Here is a 13,661-nt window from a genome sequence, read left to right as displayed (position 1 = left end):
TAAGTGAAATTAAGCTTACTGTGTATTACTCTGATATAATCATAATATGTATTACAGATATAGACAGGCCTCCTATGAGAGTAAGGGTGCTTTTCGACTAGAGATGTACTTTGCACGTAGCATAGCACACTTACTTAGAAAACTTGTTTAGGAGTAGAGACAGGCGCGGTCCTAGCCTGACATTTTGGGGGGGGGGGTCACGCGGCTGAAAATGTAGCAACCCCCTCCCCTCCAAATCATACCTACTCTTCAAAAATCGTAGTCAATACAAGTTATAATACATACATATTGTTTTTATATTTTACGAACATTTTCAGCGTTTACGGCTGTATTGACATTAAGATAAGACAGGAGTTTGATTTTAAGTTCAAAACAGACGTTCGAATTTGGTACGGACCGCACCGTGACCTTGGTGCGCTCCGGACCATATTCGATCATGTGTACAGTGGTCCGCCGGACATAATTATTATTATTGACGGTACGGTCGGTCCGATGGTTTTTTCTTCCGAACTTGGTGCGGACCGTACCAAATTCGCGCGTGTGGACGGGCGATCGCACCGGACAGCGCTTAAGTCATAGACTATATACTTATTACAGCTTTAGTCACAGTTCTACCGCCAAACAAAACGGACGTCGGTCGATCGTTATCAATGGCGATGGCGTCGGATGACGTGGCTATTACTGAAAAAAGATTAATAATATAAATTTTAGAACTCTACAAAGATTTATGATATGACTGCATATGTCTGAATGAATCCCTGTCTTTTAAATATAATTTTGCCCATTCTTTTCTCTTCGTTTTCTTCTTTTCAATGGTTGTACTTGTACTTGTACCAAAAGAAGCCTTGAACTGAGGTCTACATGTGAAAATAATACAACATTCTAACCACGAATTTATTACGTGAAATAGATTTTCAAAGAATTCGGTTTGACTTTTAATGAGATTACTATGATCAATGTTCGAAATATTCACAAAAAAAGGAGATTAATTTGTATTAATTTGATATTATTGAATTGTCTTAAAAATCTAAGATATTTTTTTTTTGTTCAGTTAATTTATTACATATTATAAGGATCAAGTACCTACCTATAATAATATATTGAATAATATTAAAATATCGACTATAACTAACGACTAAAACATAAACAAAAACTTGGTAATAGATAGATGATATATATAATTTTGTTTACTAGGGGCAACCCTGACATTCTTTGAAAATCTATATCTTGTAAAAACTTCGTGGCTAGAATGTGGTATTTTTGTTACATGTAGAACTCAGTTCAAGGTTTCTTTTGGTACTTAACAGAGCTTCTACTAACGCCTGCATATAATATAAAAAAATAAAAACGAAAATCAGTAAAAATTACAATACTTTCGCCTCTATCGACAATATCGAAAATTTCAAAAAGGGATAATTTGCGCCTTTAATCACTTCATATATAAGCAACATAATAAATTATCTAGTGTATCTATTTTTTTTATACGAATTTATTTATCTTAGTCGGCCGCGAAAATTCCAATACATATTTTAAATGTTTTTTTTAAAAATCGTAAATTTAATCGTAATTTTTAAACAAAGAATATTTTCTTTGTGCGGCAATGCCTGGACGGATAGCCGAAACCGATTGAATATTCATATTGAAACTGTAAAGGCGAAGCTGCAAATTAATTAAATGTAATTTTAAATTATCGTGCAAAGATTTTTAGACATTCGCTTTAGAAAATGAAGAGCTATTAAAAGCTGTTTCTTCCAACAGCAAATATAAATGCCAAAAATAAATTTTCTCTATTTAACATTGCTGTTTTAATTGTCTCCCGTAAAAAATAACTAAAACTCGCATTTTTGATGCTGTTAACCCTTAAATCAAATACTGGCAACCCTAGGTGCGGTGCGGTCGTGTGGCGAGTCGATCGCACCGCACGAGTACGGTGGTCCGGTCGCACCAGTTCGAACGTCTGTTTATAACTTTATTACAGCTTATAGATATATTATACTTGACTTATAGTCGAGCCAATTTAATAGGCAACATTTGACGTCTATCAATTTTATCTTCGAAGAGAGGTAACCTGCTTAAAAACATCGATTAAAGTGAATTAATCGATACGGATTTGAAACATTTGAAAATCGAATTTATTAATTTATGATGATTTTTGTTCACAAGTAATCAATGCATTCGATTCTAGGTGTCAGATCTCGATTTTTAGAGTAACATCTCTGGTATTTAAAAAGAAAAAAGGTTTATTGACACAAAATTGTAGCGACGTCAGTTCTTCAATTCAGAAATTGTTTATTATGTTTAGAATGGTTCATCAGTAAAATGAAATCTTAAAATTACTTGTATCGTTCATTATTATTATAAATATATGTAATCGTTATTGAAAAAAGTTAAACAAATGTGCAGATCTAACAGAAAGAAATATCATGTTATTCTATGTTGTCGTTACTAGGTTACGTTGTTGAATTTTGTTGAACTGTCAAATGTTGCCTATTAAAATGGCTCTACTATAATTTAATACATGTTTAAGCGTTCTGAATGAGTAAAGGGCAACCCCCTTTTTAAGTTTAAAATTATTGAAAATATTTTTGTTTTATATAATGTAATTAAAAATTCATAATATTTTTCGTAATTATTCCTATATCTGTGTTATAAGACGTTACTTTGTACCAAATTTCAAGACTCTGTGTTTATAGAAAGCACCCTGTAGGTTTTGATTCCCTTGCGAATGTCGAAATTTGCGAAAATTTTCAGCATTTACGTCTGTATCTTTGGATTGCGTTGGCTTATAAGGTTAATTTCTTCACAGCATTTAGGGGCCGTAGACTTGAGTAGGTATTCGATATAAATTTCAGCTTGATACTCTACGCGTTCCAGACAGATAAAATCAAACGTATTAAGCCAACGCAATCAAAAGATACAGCCGTCAATTTTTTTTAACTTTAAACCAGGGATTAGTCACTTTAAATAGTTGTCTATGAGAAATACAACAAAACCAGATTAAAGAGAATGCTGCATGCTGTTAGGTGTCGGTGTGCGCGTTCACTCTCATCATTTTCTCCATCGCGCCAAAAAAAGTATAACTTCAAAAAAACAATAATTACTCTATGACAACTTCATACACGTGTCCACTATCATCGGGCGATCCACGTTAATACACGGGTACTGGGTAACCATCGTTGTCTTTGATGGTCTTTGCCGTCAATTTTCGTGGATACCTTTTGAAACACTCGATGTCAACCATGCATGGTGATTGGCGGTTGTAATGCCACATGGTCCAAGAATCATATTCGTGATTACAACATAATGTCGGTCTGGATCGGTTTCTGGATTAGCAATCCCCGCACATACAATCATCTATTTTATCTGCCTGAATTCTTTCGACTAACCAAATTAAAATGTGTGCATGCTGCAAGCCTGATTTTTGTCATTCAATTGAATACATATCCATCATTGAATAATCCCAAAGATATGTTGCGTTAATGTAACTCAACAGTGACCGGTTTTTTTTGCTGGAAAACACGTGTGGTAATGTCGACCCGTCACTTGATATTTGTCCGGAAAAAGCAGCAGTTGAATAATTTCCATCCATTTCGGATTACATTTAAATGTAAAGAATAGATAAACAGCTGTAAGGTGCCTTTTATGAATAAAATAAAATAAAATAAAATAAAAATAAAATAGATCTGGCCGACCATAATATTATGTCATTGCATCTTGCGCATATTCATGCGTATGACTTGGGAGTTGGGCTACCTGTGTATGTCGCCGGTAAAATAGTAAATAGACCAACATTTTCTGCATCTTCTTGTGTGTGCTAATTGCATCACGTAAATGGATGTAATCTTCAAAACGCAATTAAGCTTGGTTCAACCGATTGAGGGGGCTCCGATTCAATTTCAACGTTATAATAATAGTTAAGATAATAGTTTATTGTTGACACAGTCCACGAAATCGCAACAAATAACTGTCAGAATTTTTACATTTTATAGAATTTCTTTTTAATAATTAATCAAACTAACCTTCTTGGTTAGTTTCCTCACCAAAAATACCTTATCAATTTCTGAAAGCACGCGTAAAGCCGTAAACACAAATATTTGAGGAATTTTTATGTATCTGCTCTAATGGCACTTTTCAATAATTGATTTAGAAAAAATATACCTACAGACAATAGTTTATTCACCCTTTTTAATTATTTTACACAAAATAAATTTTATTTGACAGGATTGACAACTAATGATTGACATGTACGAAAATCAAAATTTTGGGAAAATAATTATTCGTCTAGTTACGCGGATATTATATTAATCAATATAATATCACTACATAGTATAAAACAAAGTCGCTTTCTCTGTCCCTATTTCCCTATGTCCCTTTCTTTGTATGCTTAAATCTAGATACTTAGAGTAATTCAAGAGGAAGGTTTTAGTATATACATAATTTATTAGGTTTTAGACAAAGCGGGCGAAGCCGCGGGCGGTAAGCTAGTATTTAATATAGGTATGTGCACGTGAATTATAATTTGTATTAAAGAAAGTAGGTTGTGTTAGTTCCATTTTTTGTAAAATTTAAAAGTTATTTTAAAACTAAAAATCATTAAAATATTTTCAGCCATTTTTGAGTTTTAAAATACATAGTTACATAACTACAATGTCTATTTTATATGTGTATTGTGTAAGATAGTATAACCACGTATAACTATAAAAAAAAAAAAAAAAAATAATATTTATTAGCAAATTTTACATACTTAGTTCACAATTTTGCTCTGCCTTCTGAACTAGGTTAATACCTGTGTCTCAGAAAACAACTATGTAACTTATACAATGTCTTTTTATATGTGTATTGTGTAAGATAGTATAACTATGTAACTACAATGTCTATTTTATACGTGTATTGTGTAAGATATTAGTAAATTGACATAAGCTACTTTTAACACGCTTCTATTAGCTTCACCAGTATGTTTGTGGGTAACCGTATTTTTAGACTTGATTTTGGCTTTATTTTGAACAGACAGATTTAATTCAAACCTTGTACACTTATTAAGGACTAGCTGTTCCCCGTGGTTTCACCAGCCCACTCCTATTGGTCTTAGCGTGATGATATATTATAGCCTATAGCCTTCCTCAATAAATGGGCTCTCACACCGAAAGAATTTTTCAAATCGGACCAGTAGTTCCCGAGATTAGCGCGTTCAAACAAAGAAACTCTTCAGCTTTATAATATTAGTCTAGATTTGTAACAATCCAAAATTTCATAAGCTTAAGCATTTTTTTTTAGTTTTCTTTTCTACCTTAATTATTACCAGTAAACCATTTACCAGTGAAGAAACAGGTTTTCATTTGTATTATTGTAACTTTTAATGATAATTCACCAGATAATTTTAATACATCATGATTCAGTTATTAATTATGTATTCATATGCTACAGTCAAAACCCTGAACCAGTCAATATCCTTATTGACGGTTATTAAGGTTATTGACTATGGGCGTCGGTTAATATCCTTATTGACTACAATAGCGAGTTTTACTTGCCCATTATATATGCCCAGATAACATATGGATTTAATTAACGCTTTTAAAACTTGTATAGCTTTCTGCCACCTAAGTTGGCGCAAAGCTCTCACTTCATTTCGTCTGTTACCAAAATGATATTGTAAGTAAAAAGGTTGTAGACAGGGTACCAACACTACATGCGATCTTCAGCCGATGCCCACGCGATTTAAACATCAAAGTGAGATGGCACGATTCAACTATCGTGAGCGAGATGGCACGATTCAACTATCGTGAGCGAAAAAGAGACAACTTGAGTAACATATGGCTAATTAGCCACACATTTTGACGTGCCATTTGTGAGGCACTCATACCTATGTACACCTTTTTACTTGTAATATTGTGTTTGTGTAGTGTTTCCATTAATGCCTTAAAAAGTTAAATTACGTGGTCTTTTTTCTATTTTTTTTTCTCAAAACATTTCTCTTATAAAAAATGTGTACTAATACTATTTATGTATTAAACATACTTAAATAGTATCTATTATAGTAATAATATAATAGTATCTATTAGTCTGTTAAAAAAGAGCACGTCTTTTATGTTATTTATGCTTTTTCTTGTACTGCTTAACCCATTGAGCCCCGAACGGCCCGATCGGTCCACGACACAATAGATTTTCTATGGTGTCTGTGATTCCGGGGCCTGAGTTATTAATATCATCATTTTCATGCATGGCTTTTTTCAGACTACGCACAGCAACATGGATTCATCGGGCACATCATGTAATTATTCTGACAGCGACGAATGCGTCACGACATCGGAACACACGACGACCGACACGAGCATAATCTCAACCGCGTCTGATGCATCCAGTAACAACGACATGTCTGACAGTGACGGTGCAATTGACAGCAACGGTTTTGACGACAACGAGTCGAACAGTGACTCGTACTCATCTGTCATTGAGTCCAGTTCGAATACAGAATCATCTATCACGTCCGAATCGTACACAGACATCGATGAAAACGGTAACCTGACGTTGCCCAATGATAATAGTGACTGGGAGGAGATGACGTCAGATGATCTGCCCCGTAGGGTTTCGTACGTGCGTCCCAATGTATTTTCGGGGCTCACAGATTTAATCGGAGTTAAACGTAGATCGCGACGATCGTAAGTCATTTTTTTATTTTTTGTTGCCAAAAGCCTGGTTACATATTATGACTCCTGTCAGTCAGTCCTGACCTGACAGAATTCTCAGTCAGATTTATGACGGCGTTCTAGAAATGTTGTTATTCATAATTTATTAGAAGGACGCTATATTTCCTTTTTTCTATGTTATATAATAAAAACTTACCAAGAGGGATTAAGATCTTGAAAATTGGGTTATATTAGCTTGAAAATGTCTACTCATAACCATCATATTCTTCAACATCATGATCATAATGCATGACGGTCGAAACTCGACCATCTCTTCCGCTTCCCAATGCACGCATCGCGATGAAACACACATTCGACACCCGCATTATGATACGGTTACGACGATATGTAGCCGAGCAATAGTGCATCCAACACTATTGATAAATAAGATAAAATGGTCATTAAAAGTTCATGCCGATTGAAAGTCCAATGTAAATGATTACATACATACTTTCTCTTCTTAGAAACTATTTTTTAAAACGTGGATTTTCTTCATTTTTAATACGTTCAAGTCTAATTCTCAAAATAATATTTCAGTAGTGAAGAATCTCCGAAGAAGAAGAAAAGAAAATCTCGAAGAAATGAGGCGTTGTAAGAATTTTTTATTTTAAGTTTGATTTGATACTAACATAATGCGATCTAACAGATAACTCTGAACACCTATGTTCTACATTTTATACTTTCAAATAATTAGAAATAAATCAATTTGTGTCCAGAATGGTGTGGACATGTAAAAAAAAACATTTTTTTTAACTATATAAAAGAAACTTTGAGCACAATGTCTGTTAGATTGGCATTTTATAGTTCTGTTGTTATTTGTGTTTGTGTAATTTACTCCCACCTGATTCTAAAATTTTTAAATAACATTAGGAGGCCCTCTGCAAATGTTCACGGGTATTGGCTACTTAAAATATGAGAGACACATAGAGTACAAGTATATGCCCTCTCTTTCTAAACGTAACCGTAAGCTTACAGTTTATAGATAACTGTATGATTTCTCTGTTGTATTAATTATTTATTTAATAATTAATTTATTGACTGGTGTGTGTATTGTGTGGCCATTTTGTTTTAGTGTACAAAATGCAATGGTAGACTAACAGGCATGTTGTTTTTAGACTTTGGTGGTTCCCTTCTAAATGGTTTGTATTTAATTACAATGGTCAACAATTGATATAATTTATCTGTTTGTGTACCTTAATTTTTTGTTGTTATTTGTATTATAATTTTTAACTAACATTTGACTGCTGTTTGGTGGCAGTTGCGTTTTGACGAAGAGATAGGAGACTATAATGACGCGGGTCAGATGCATGCAGTGACGGGGTACAGATACCTTTCAAATGATATGTCATTCAATAATGTTTACTTATACCTACCTTTTGACTTAAATACCATTGCTTAGCCCTAATAAATTTTTACAAAATTTATACAGGTTGGAAATGTTTAATGGACCCTGGAGGGGAAGTAGTGGAAGTAGGGTTCGATTCCCGGTCGGGGCAAGTGAATTTTCTAAAATCTTTAAAGAGTAGTTCCATTTCTTTTAAAAAATAAAGGAATGTTTCATTTCCGCAAACTTTGCTATCTCCAGTATTTCAAGTACTTTCCCTCCAGGGCCCTTTGTAAATTTCCACACTGTATATATGATGATATAATGATGATACGAATAATCGGTCGAATATCCTGCTACAAAAAAGAGCGTGTGTACCGAGCACACGTGTCAGAAGTGAAACTTCCTTGGCAACATTCAAATATACCAAAATCGTCGCCTTACTCCACAACTTGATGGTATTGCCAGGACGCGACCTTGAAATTTTACTCTCAACGCGCCTAAAGAAGTTTACTCCAAAAAATGGTTAATGATACTAGTGACTTTTTTATTACTTGTGCACTGCGTATCCTTGTCCACCACTCACCAGGTTGTCTGGAAGAGATCGCTGTCTGAGCCATAGGACCGCCTGTTGTGCTCTTTTATTACTTATGTGTATTTGTACTTTACTCTGTGGTGCACAATAAAGAATTTTTGTTTGTTTGTTTGATTGCTCTTCCAGCCGCGAACGTTCCTGGACCCTCGAAGAGTGCACCATCTGTACCGAGGTGATCCTCAAGAACCAGGAGGTGATGTCACTGCCGTGTACTCACAACTTTCACTCGGCTTGCATCATGCCGTGGCTTCAGCAGCAGCAGACTTGCCCCAACTGTCGGACCAGCGTCAATTGATCTCCTTGGTAGGTATTGTTAAAGCAGGGGCGTGCACAGAGTTTTTGGACAGGGTAGGCAGAAATATTGCAAAGATAATCTTATATATAAAAATGAATCGCAAAATGTGTTGGTAAGCGCATAACTCGAGAACGGCTGAACCGATTTCGATAATTCTTTTTTTATTATATTCCTTGAAGTACGAGGATGGTTTTTATGTAGAGAAAACGTAAATATGTACCACGGGCGAAGCCGGGGCGGACCGCTAGTAAGTCATAAAAACTAATATATTTCATATTGCAGTACTGATATTTGATTGGAGATACATATAGTATTTCCGCAAAATAATGGAAAACATATCACGAACATAGGTCATATTATCTATAAAATAATTGTCAAAGTATGTACCTCGTGTGTTCATAAGTTTTGAGACGAAATAAAAGTTGCATATCTTTTGTAATATTTAACTTATAATTCTAAAATTTATACAGCATATTAAGTAAGTAATAACAAACAATAAACTTTCATTTTTACTCAAAATGTCCACCCTTATTTTTTATACAGGCCCTCAGACGATTTGGCCAGTCATCTATAGCGGCACGAATCTTTTCCAATGGAATTCGCTTTGCCTCTCGGACAAGAGCTCGCTTCAGTGACTCCAAGTTTCGGTGGGACTTTCGGCAGGCCCTGAGCTCTAATTCAGTCCATAAAGAATAATCCAGCGGGTTGAGGTCGGGGCTGGAGGAGGGCCATTCGTTAGCCGCAATGAAGGCCGGCACATTCTCCTTCAACCAAGCTTGGGTGGTTTTTGCCTTATGAGATGGCGCTGAGTCTTGCTGGAAAACCCAATCCTTGTTGTGAAATAAAGTATGAGACAGGGGTTTCACAACAGCCTCTAAAATATCACTTTGATAATTCTTGGCTTTCACCTTGACACCTTGTTGGCAGAAATGCAGCGGAGTGACACCTTCATACGAAACTCCCCACCATACCATCACACTAGCCGGATGATGAGTACGCAAGACATTCCGTGCTGAAGATGGGACGTCCTTGCTACTTTTGGCATACACTTTATTGTTTTGTCGGTTGAACTTTTCTTCGACAGTAAAAATTTTCTCATCAGTAAAGAGTATTTTCCTCGCATCGTGTCTCCTAAGCAGTATTGGACAACGTTCGCGTCGCAATTTACGAAGGCGGTCGTTTAAAAAGTGTATTTTCCGACGGCTGTACGCGTATTTTAGTATTCTATTGATTGATACGCGCGAAATATCAGTCTGCAGTGCGAGTTTCTTCTGAGTGCGACATGGATTTCGGCGAAGTCGCTCTCTGATGATTTTGATATTCGCAGGCGTCCTCACAGAGCGTGGCCGGCCATTTCTTTGGCGATCTTGCAAAGAATTAGTCTCCTTGTATCGTTTGATAGTGTAATACACGAAGTTACGGCTCACACCAAAAATTTTCACCTCACGGAAAATCTCCATTGGTTTTTTTCCCGCCTTAAACAGCGAAATCACGGTCGCACGTAATTCTTTAGTTCCCTCCATCGCGAGAGAATTGAAAGAAATGAATTTGAAAATCAAAGGAATTAAAAGTAAACATTCCAAATTCAAAATTGGAAAAAGAAATAAATATCAGCCAGTGATATTTTATCTTATTTTTTAACTACAAATTTCGTCTCAAAACTTATGAACACACGAGGTATGATATCCTAACTAGTATTCTATATTATGTAATTAACTTTACCTTTGTGTATTACAAATTCCGGTATAGATCCATTTATAGATCGGCCTTTTTCCTATAACTCTCTGTTTGTTAAAAGTTTATTCATAAAACAAAAATAAGAATTTTTCGTTAAATTAGGTATGCCTTATTATCTTACAAAATACACTGATGATATACATAATCTATTTAGTTACTCTCAAAACACTTCACTTGCAAATTGTCGTAGTAAACATTATTAATTTTCTCAAAAAACAAATTTAACCTCAAAGTAAACGTTTGTTATTTCCAAAACAAAACAAACGAATAATGATACTATTTGCAGATGGTCTTTACCGCTACAAAATTGTATACATTATCCGTAGACAGAGAATCCAATTGGTTTCTCTGTCTACGACATTATCACACTTCTTAAATTGGTCGCATATTCAACTTCAGTTTCGACTTTCGATGTAGTTCCGAATTCGGTTCGTACCTAATTCGTATATCTTCGTAAAAAGACACTGCCTACCTTGTGTGTTTGTGTGCGTGGTTTTATTACATCAGTGTGCCGTGTTTATAGGCACGCACACATATAAAATATGCGTAGACACGCAGAGCACACATATAAAAACTTAGACACGGATAGTTTGTGTCTTTGCCGTCCCGTGACGTACTGGGTCCTGTGGCGGCGCTAGTGCAGCGCATGAATAGTGACTTGAGCCGAGCCGGTGTTATAGAAATTAGATAATAATGCTACCAAAATACCGATAGATGGATCTAAAATATATTTGAAATATATTTTATTATTTTTATTTCATAACTACATTGCGCAATTAATAAAATTTAATGACGCTGTGAATTTCATTTATGATATTAAATATTGATCAGAGTTTGGTAAATGGTAGGGTAGGCAGTGTCTTTATGTCTTTATGGAATGCACGCCACTGTGTTAAAGGTATATATTTTATGGGATTTTTTGTCATTTTTTAAATTATATGATAAAGAATCCAAAGTGTAAAACGTTTCCCTATTTTTGAGTCTTTGTTGTCTGTATGTCTGTTCGTCCGTCTGTCACCAATATATTAAAAAAAAGGAAAATTGTCCACTACTGTGACGACACCCATTAGGCCGATGATCTGGAATTCTCGAAATTCTGAAGGATCAAATAAACAAAACAAAATCGTAATTTTTCATTAAAAAAAGAGCCAAATAATATCGGATGAATTCTTTTGGCTCACCTTGTAGTTATTATAATTATAATAAACTAGATTTCCGCCCGCGGCTTCGCCCGCGTTTTCAAAGGAAAACCCGCATAGTTCCCGTTCCCGTGGGATTTCCGGGATAAAACCTATCCTATGTGTTAATCTTAGTTACCCTGCATATGTGTGCTAAATTTCGTTGTAATCGGTTCAGTAGTCTTTGCGTGAAAGAGTAACAAACACACACACATCCTCACAAACTTTCGCATTTATAATATGTTTTAGTAGGAAGGATAAAATAAAAAAATGATAATTTACTATCCAATGCTCTAGTAATTTTCTTATTCGGACCAGTAGTCAACAAAATCTTATGTATTAATAGATTTGACGACGCGGTTGGCGCAGTGGTAAGTAACTGCCTACTGAACCGACGGTCCCGGGTTCGATCCCCGGTCAGGGCAAATATTTGTGTGATGAACTCAATTATTTGTTCTTGGGTCTGGGTGTTATCTATATACATATGTTTTATTAAATATTATATCGTCGCCTAGTACCCACAACACAAGCCTTAATTGAGCTTACTGTGGGACTAGATCGATTTGTGTAATAATGTCCTATAATATTTATTTATTTATCTATGTTTATATACATATAAGTAACTTCAAAACACACGCACATCACCACCCTTAAATATTTTCAAAAATGACAGCATATTAAAATAACTTTTTTTTCTTTTCAGATTTGAAGGTAGAAATCAGCAGGATCTGAATTCGAATTATGGCGGGAAATAAAGATTTTTTTTACGAAATTGCACCTTAACCCAAAAATGGAGGGAAAAAGACAATAGTTTTTTGGGTAAGTACATTCTTCATATTGAGAGACGAAATATGTATTTCATAATGTATAAAAAATAAATTGAATCAACTATACAATTGATTTAGAGACTTATGGTATTAATTATTATTATCACAAAATTATATATGAAATGAACTAATTATTTTTTTCAATGATTTTTTTTTAATAAATCTTTGTATATCGCCACTAGCATTGTAGTTATTTTTTCTATTTAGATGTTATTAGTATTAAATCGCATAATTATAAGAATTTTAGGAACTCTTTTTTTGAGGAAAATTATAATGTTTGTAATTCGAACCTGTTATTTAAATAATTTAAATTAAAAACATTTTTTGTAACGCATCAAATTATTTAAAATGATGTCTTTAATTTATTCATGTTTTTTTAATCTGTGGTTAAATGTCAAAGTCGGTTAAATAAATAAGCAATAATAATATTTAAAAAAATGTTTTTATAAGTAAGATAATGAGGCACTTATAAAAATGTAGTACGAATAAGTAGCTTAAAATATTAAAATCCTGTTAGTTTAAGAGTGATCAAAGTTTTTGCTGTTTGTAAAGTTACCTTTGCTTTGTGTTTGTTTTTTTATGAATTACTAACTTGTTTCTTTATATTTATTAATTTATTTCTATTTAACATTCAACGTTTTTCTGTGCTCTCTTTTTCAGTATAATATACAGGGTGTCCCACTATTGGTATACTAAGCACGAAAGAACTTGTAGTTTTTCATACACTGATCACGAAAAAAATACATACTTAAACCATACTTAAACAACAAAATTACGTCAAAAATTGTTTGCTAAATTTTTCCTAAAAATCCATGTTTTCTTCTCTTACGTACATACATATATACCGCTTCGCTAATATGAGCATTTTGTCTATGAAAACATAATCTTAAACGATAGCTCACGTGCGGGTGGCAAAGTTGGGCGGGTTGCTTGTTAGGGGTGTACACAAAGAGTTTTAAGAATTCATCTATGTGAAAAAAAAAACATTAATTTTATAAGTATTTTTTACGTATTCAGCGTAT

At 34.2% G+C, this 13,661-nt stretch overlaps 1 protein-coding gene across 1 annotated transcript; it reads left to right on the top strand.

Moving 5' to 3' along the window:
- Nucleotides 1–6,202: 6,202 nt before the first annotated feature.
- On the top strand, nt 6,203–13,393 carry LOC149475832 (uncharacterized). Its single transcript, XM_089712958.1, has 4 exons — nt 6,203–6,656; nt 7,221–7,274; nt 8,729–8,905; nt 12,516–13,393. Exons 1-3 carry the CDS (start codon nt 6,214–6,216, stop codon nt 8,895–8,897), a joined length of 666 nt encoding a protein of 221 aa, XP_089569084.1. The 5' UTR covers nt 6,203–6,213; the 3' UTR covers nt 8,898–8,905; nt 12,516–13,393.
- The last annotated feature ends 268 nt before the right edge of the window (nt 13,394–13,661 follow it).

This window comes from Colias philodice, chromosome 29, assembly GCF_061535455.1.
Source record: "Colias philodice isolate Cphi_HAF_F1 chromosome 29, ilColPhil1 Martin Lab GWU primary, whole genome shotgun sequence".
In the NCBI taxonomy this organism is placed as follows: Eukaryota; Metazoa; Arthropoda; class Insecta; order Lepidoptera; family Pieridae; genus Colias; species Colias philodice.
This window is presented reverse-complemented; position numbering and strand designations above follow the sequence as displayed.

Bases quoted from the DNA above. Each gene is read 5' to 3' on its own strand.
- LOC149475832 (XM_089712958.1), top strand. From the start codon at position 6,214: ATGCATGGCTTTTTTCAGACTACGCACAGCAACATGGATTCATCGGGC. The intron at 6,657-7,220 runs GTAAGTCATTTT...ATAATATTTCAG, and splicing joins AAACGTAGATCGCGACGATC to TAGTGAAGAATCTCCGAAGA. The intron at 7,275-8,728 runs GTAAGAATTTTT...TTGCTCTTCCAG, and splicing joins TCTCGAAGAAATGAGGCGTT to CCGCGAACGTTCCTGGACCC.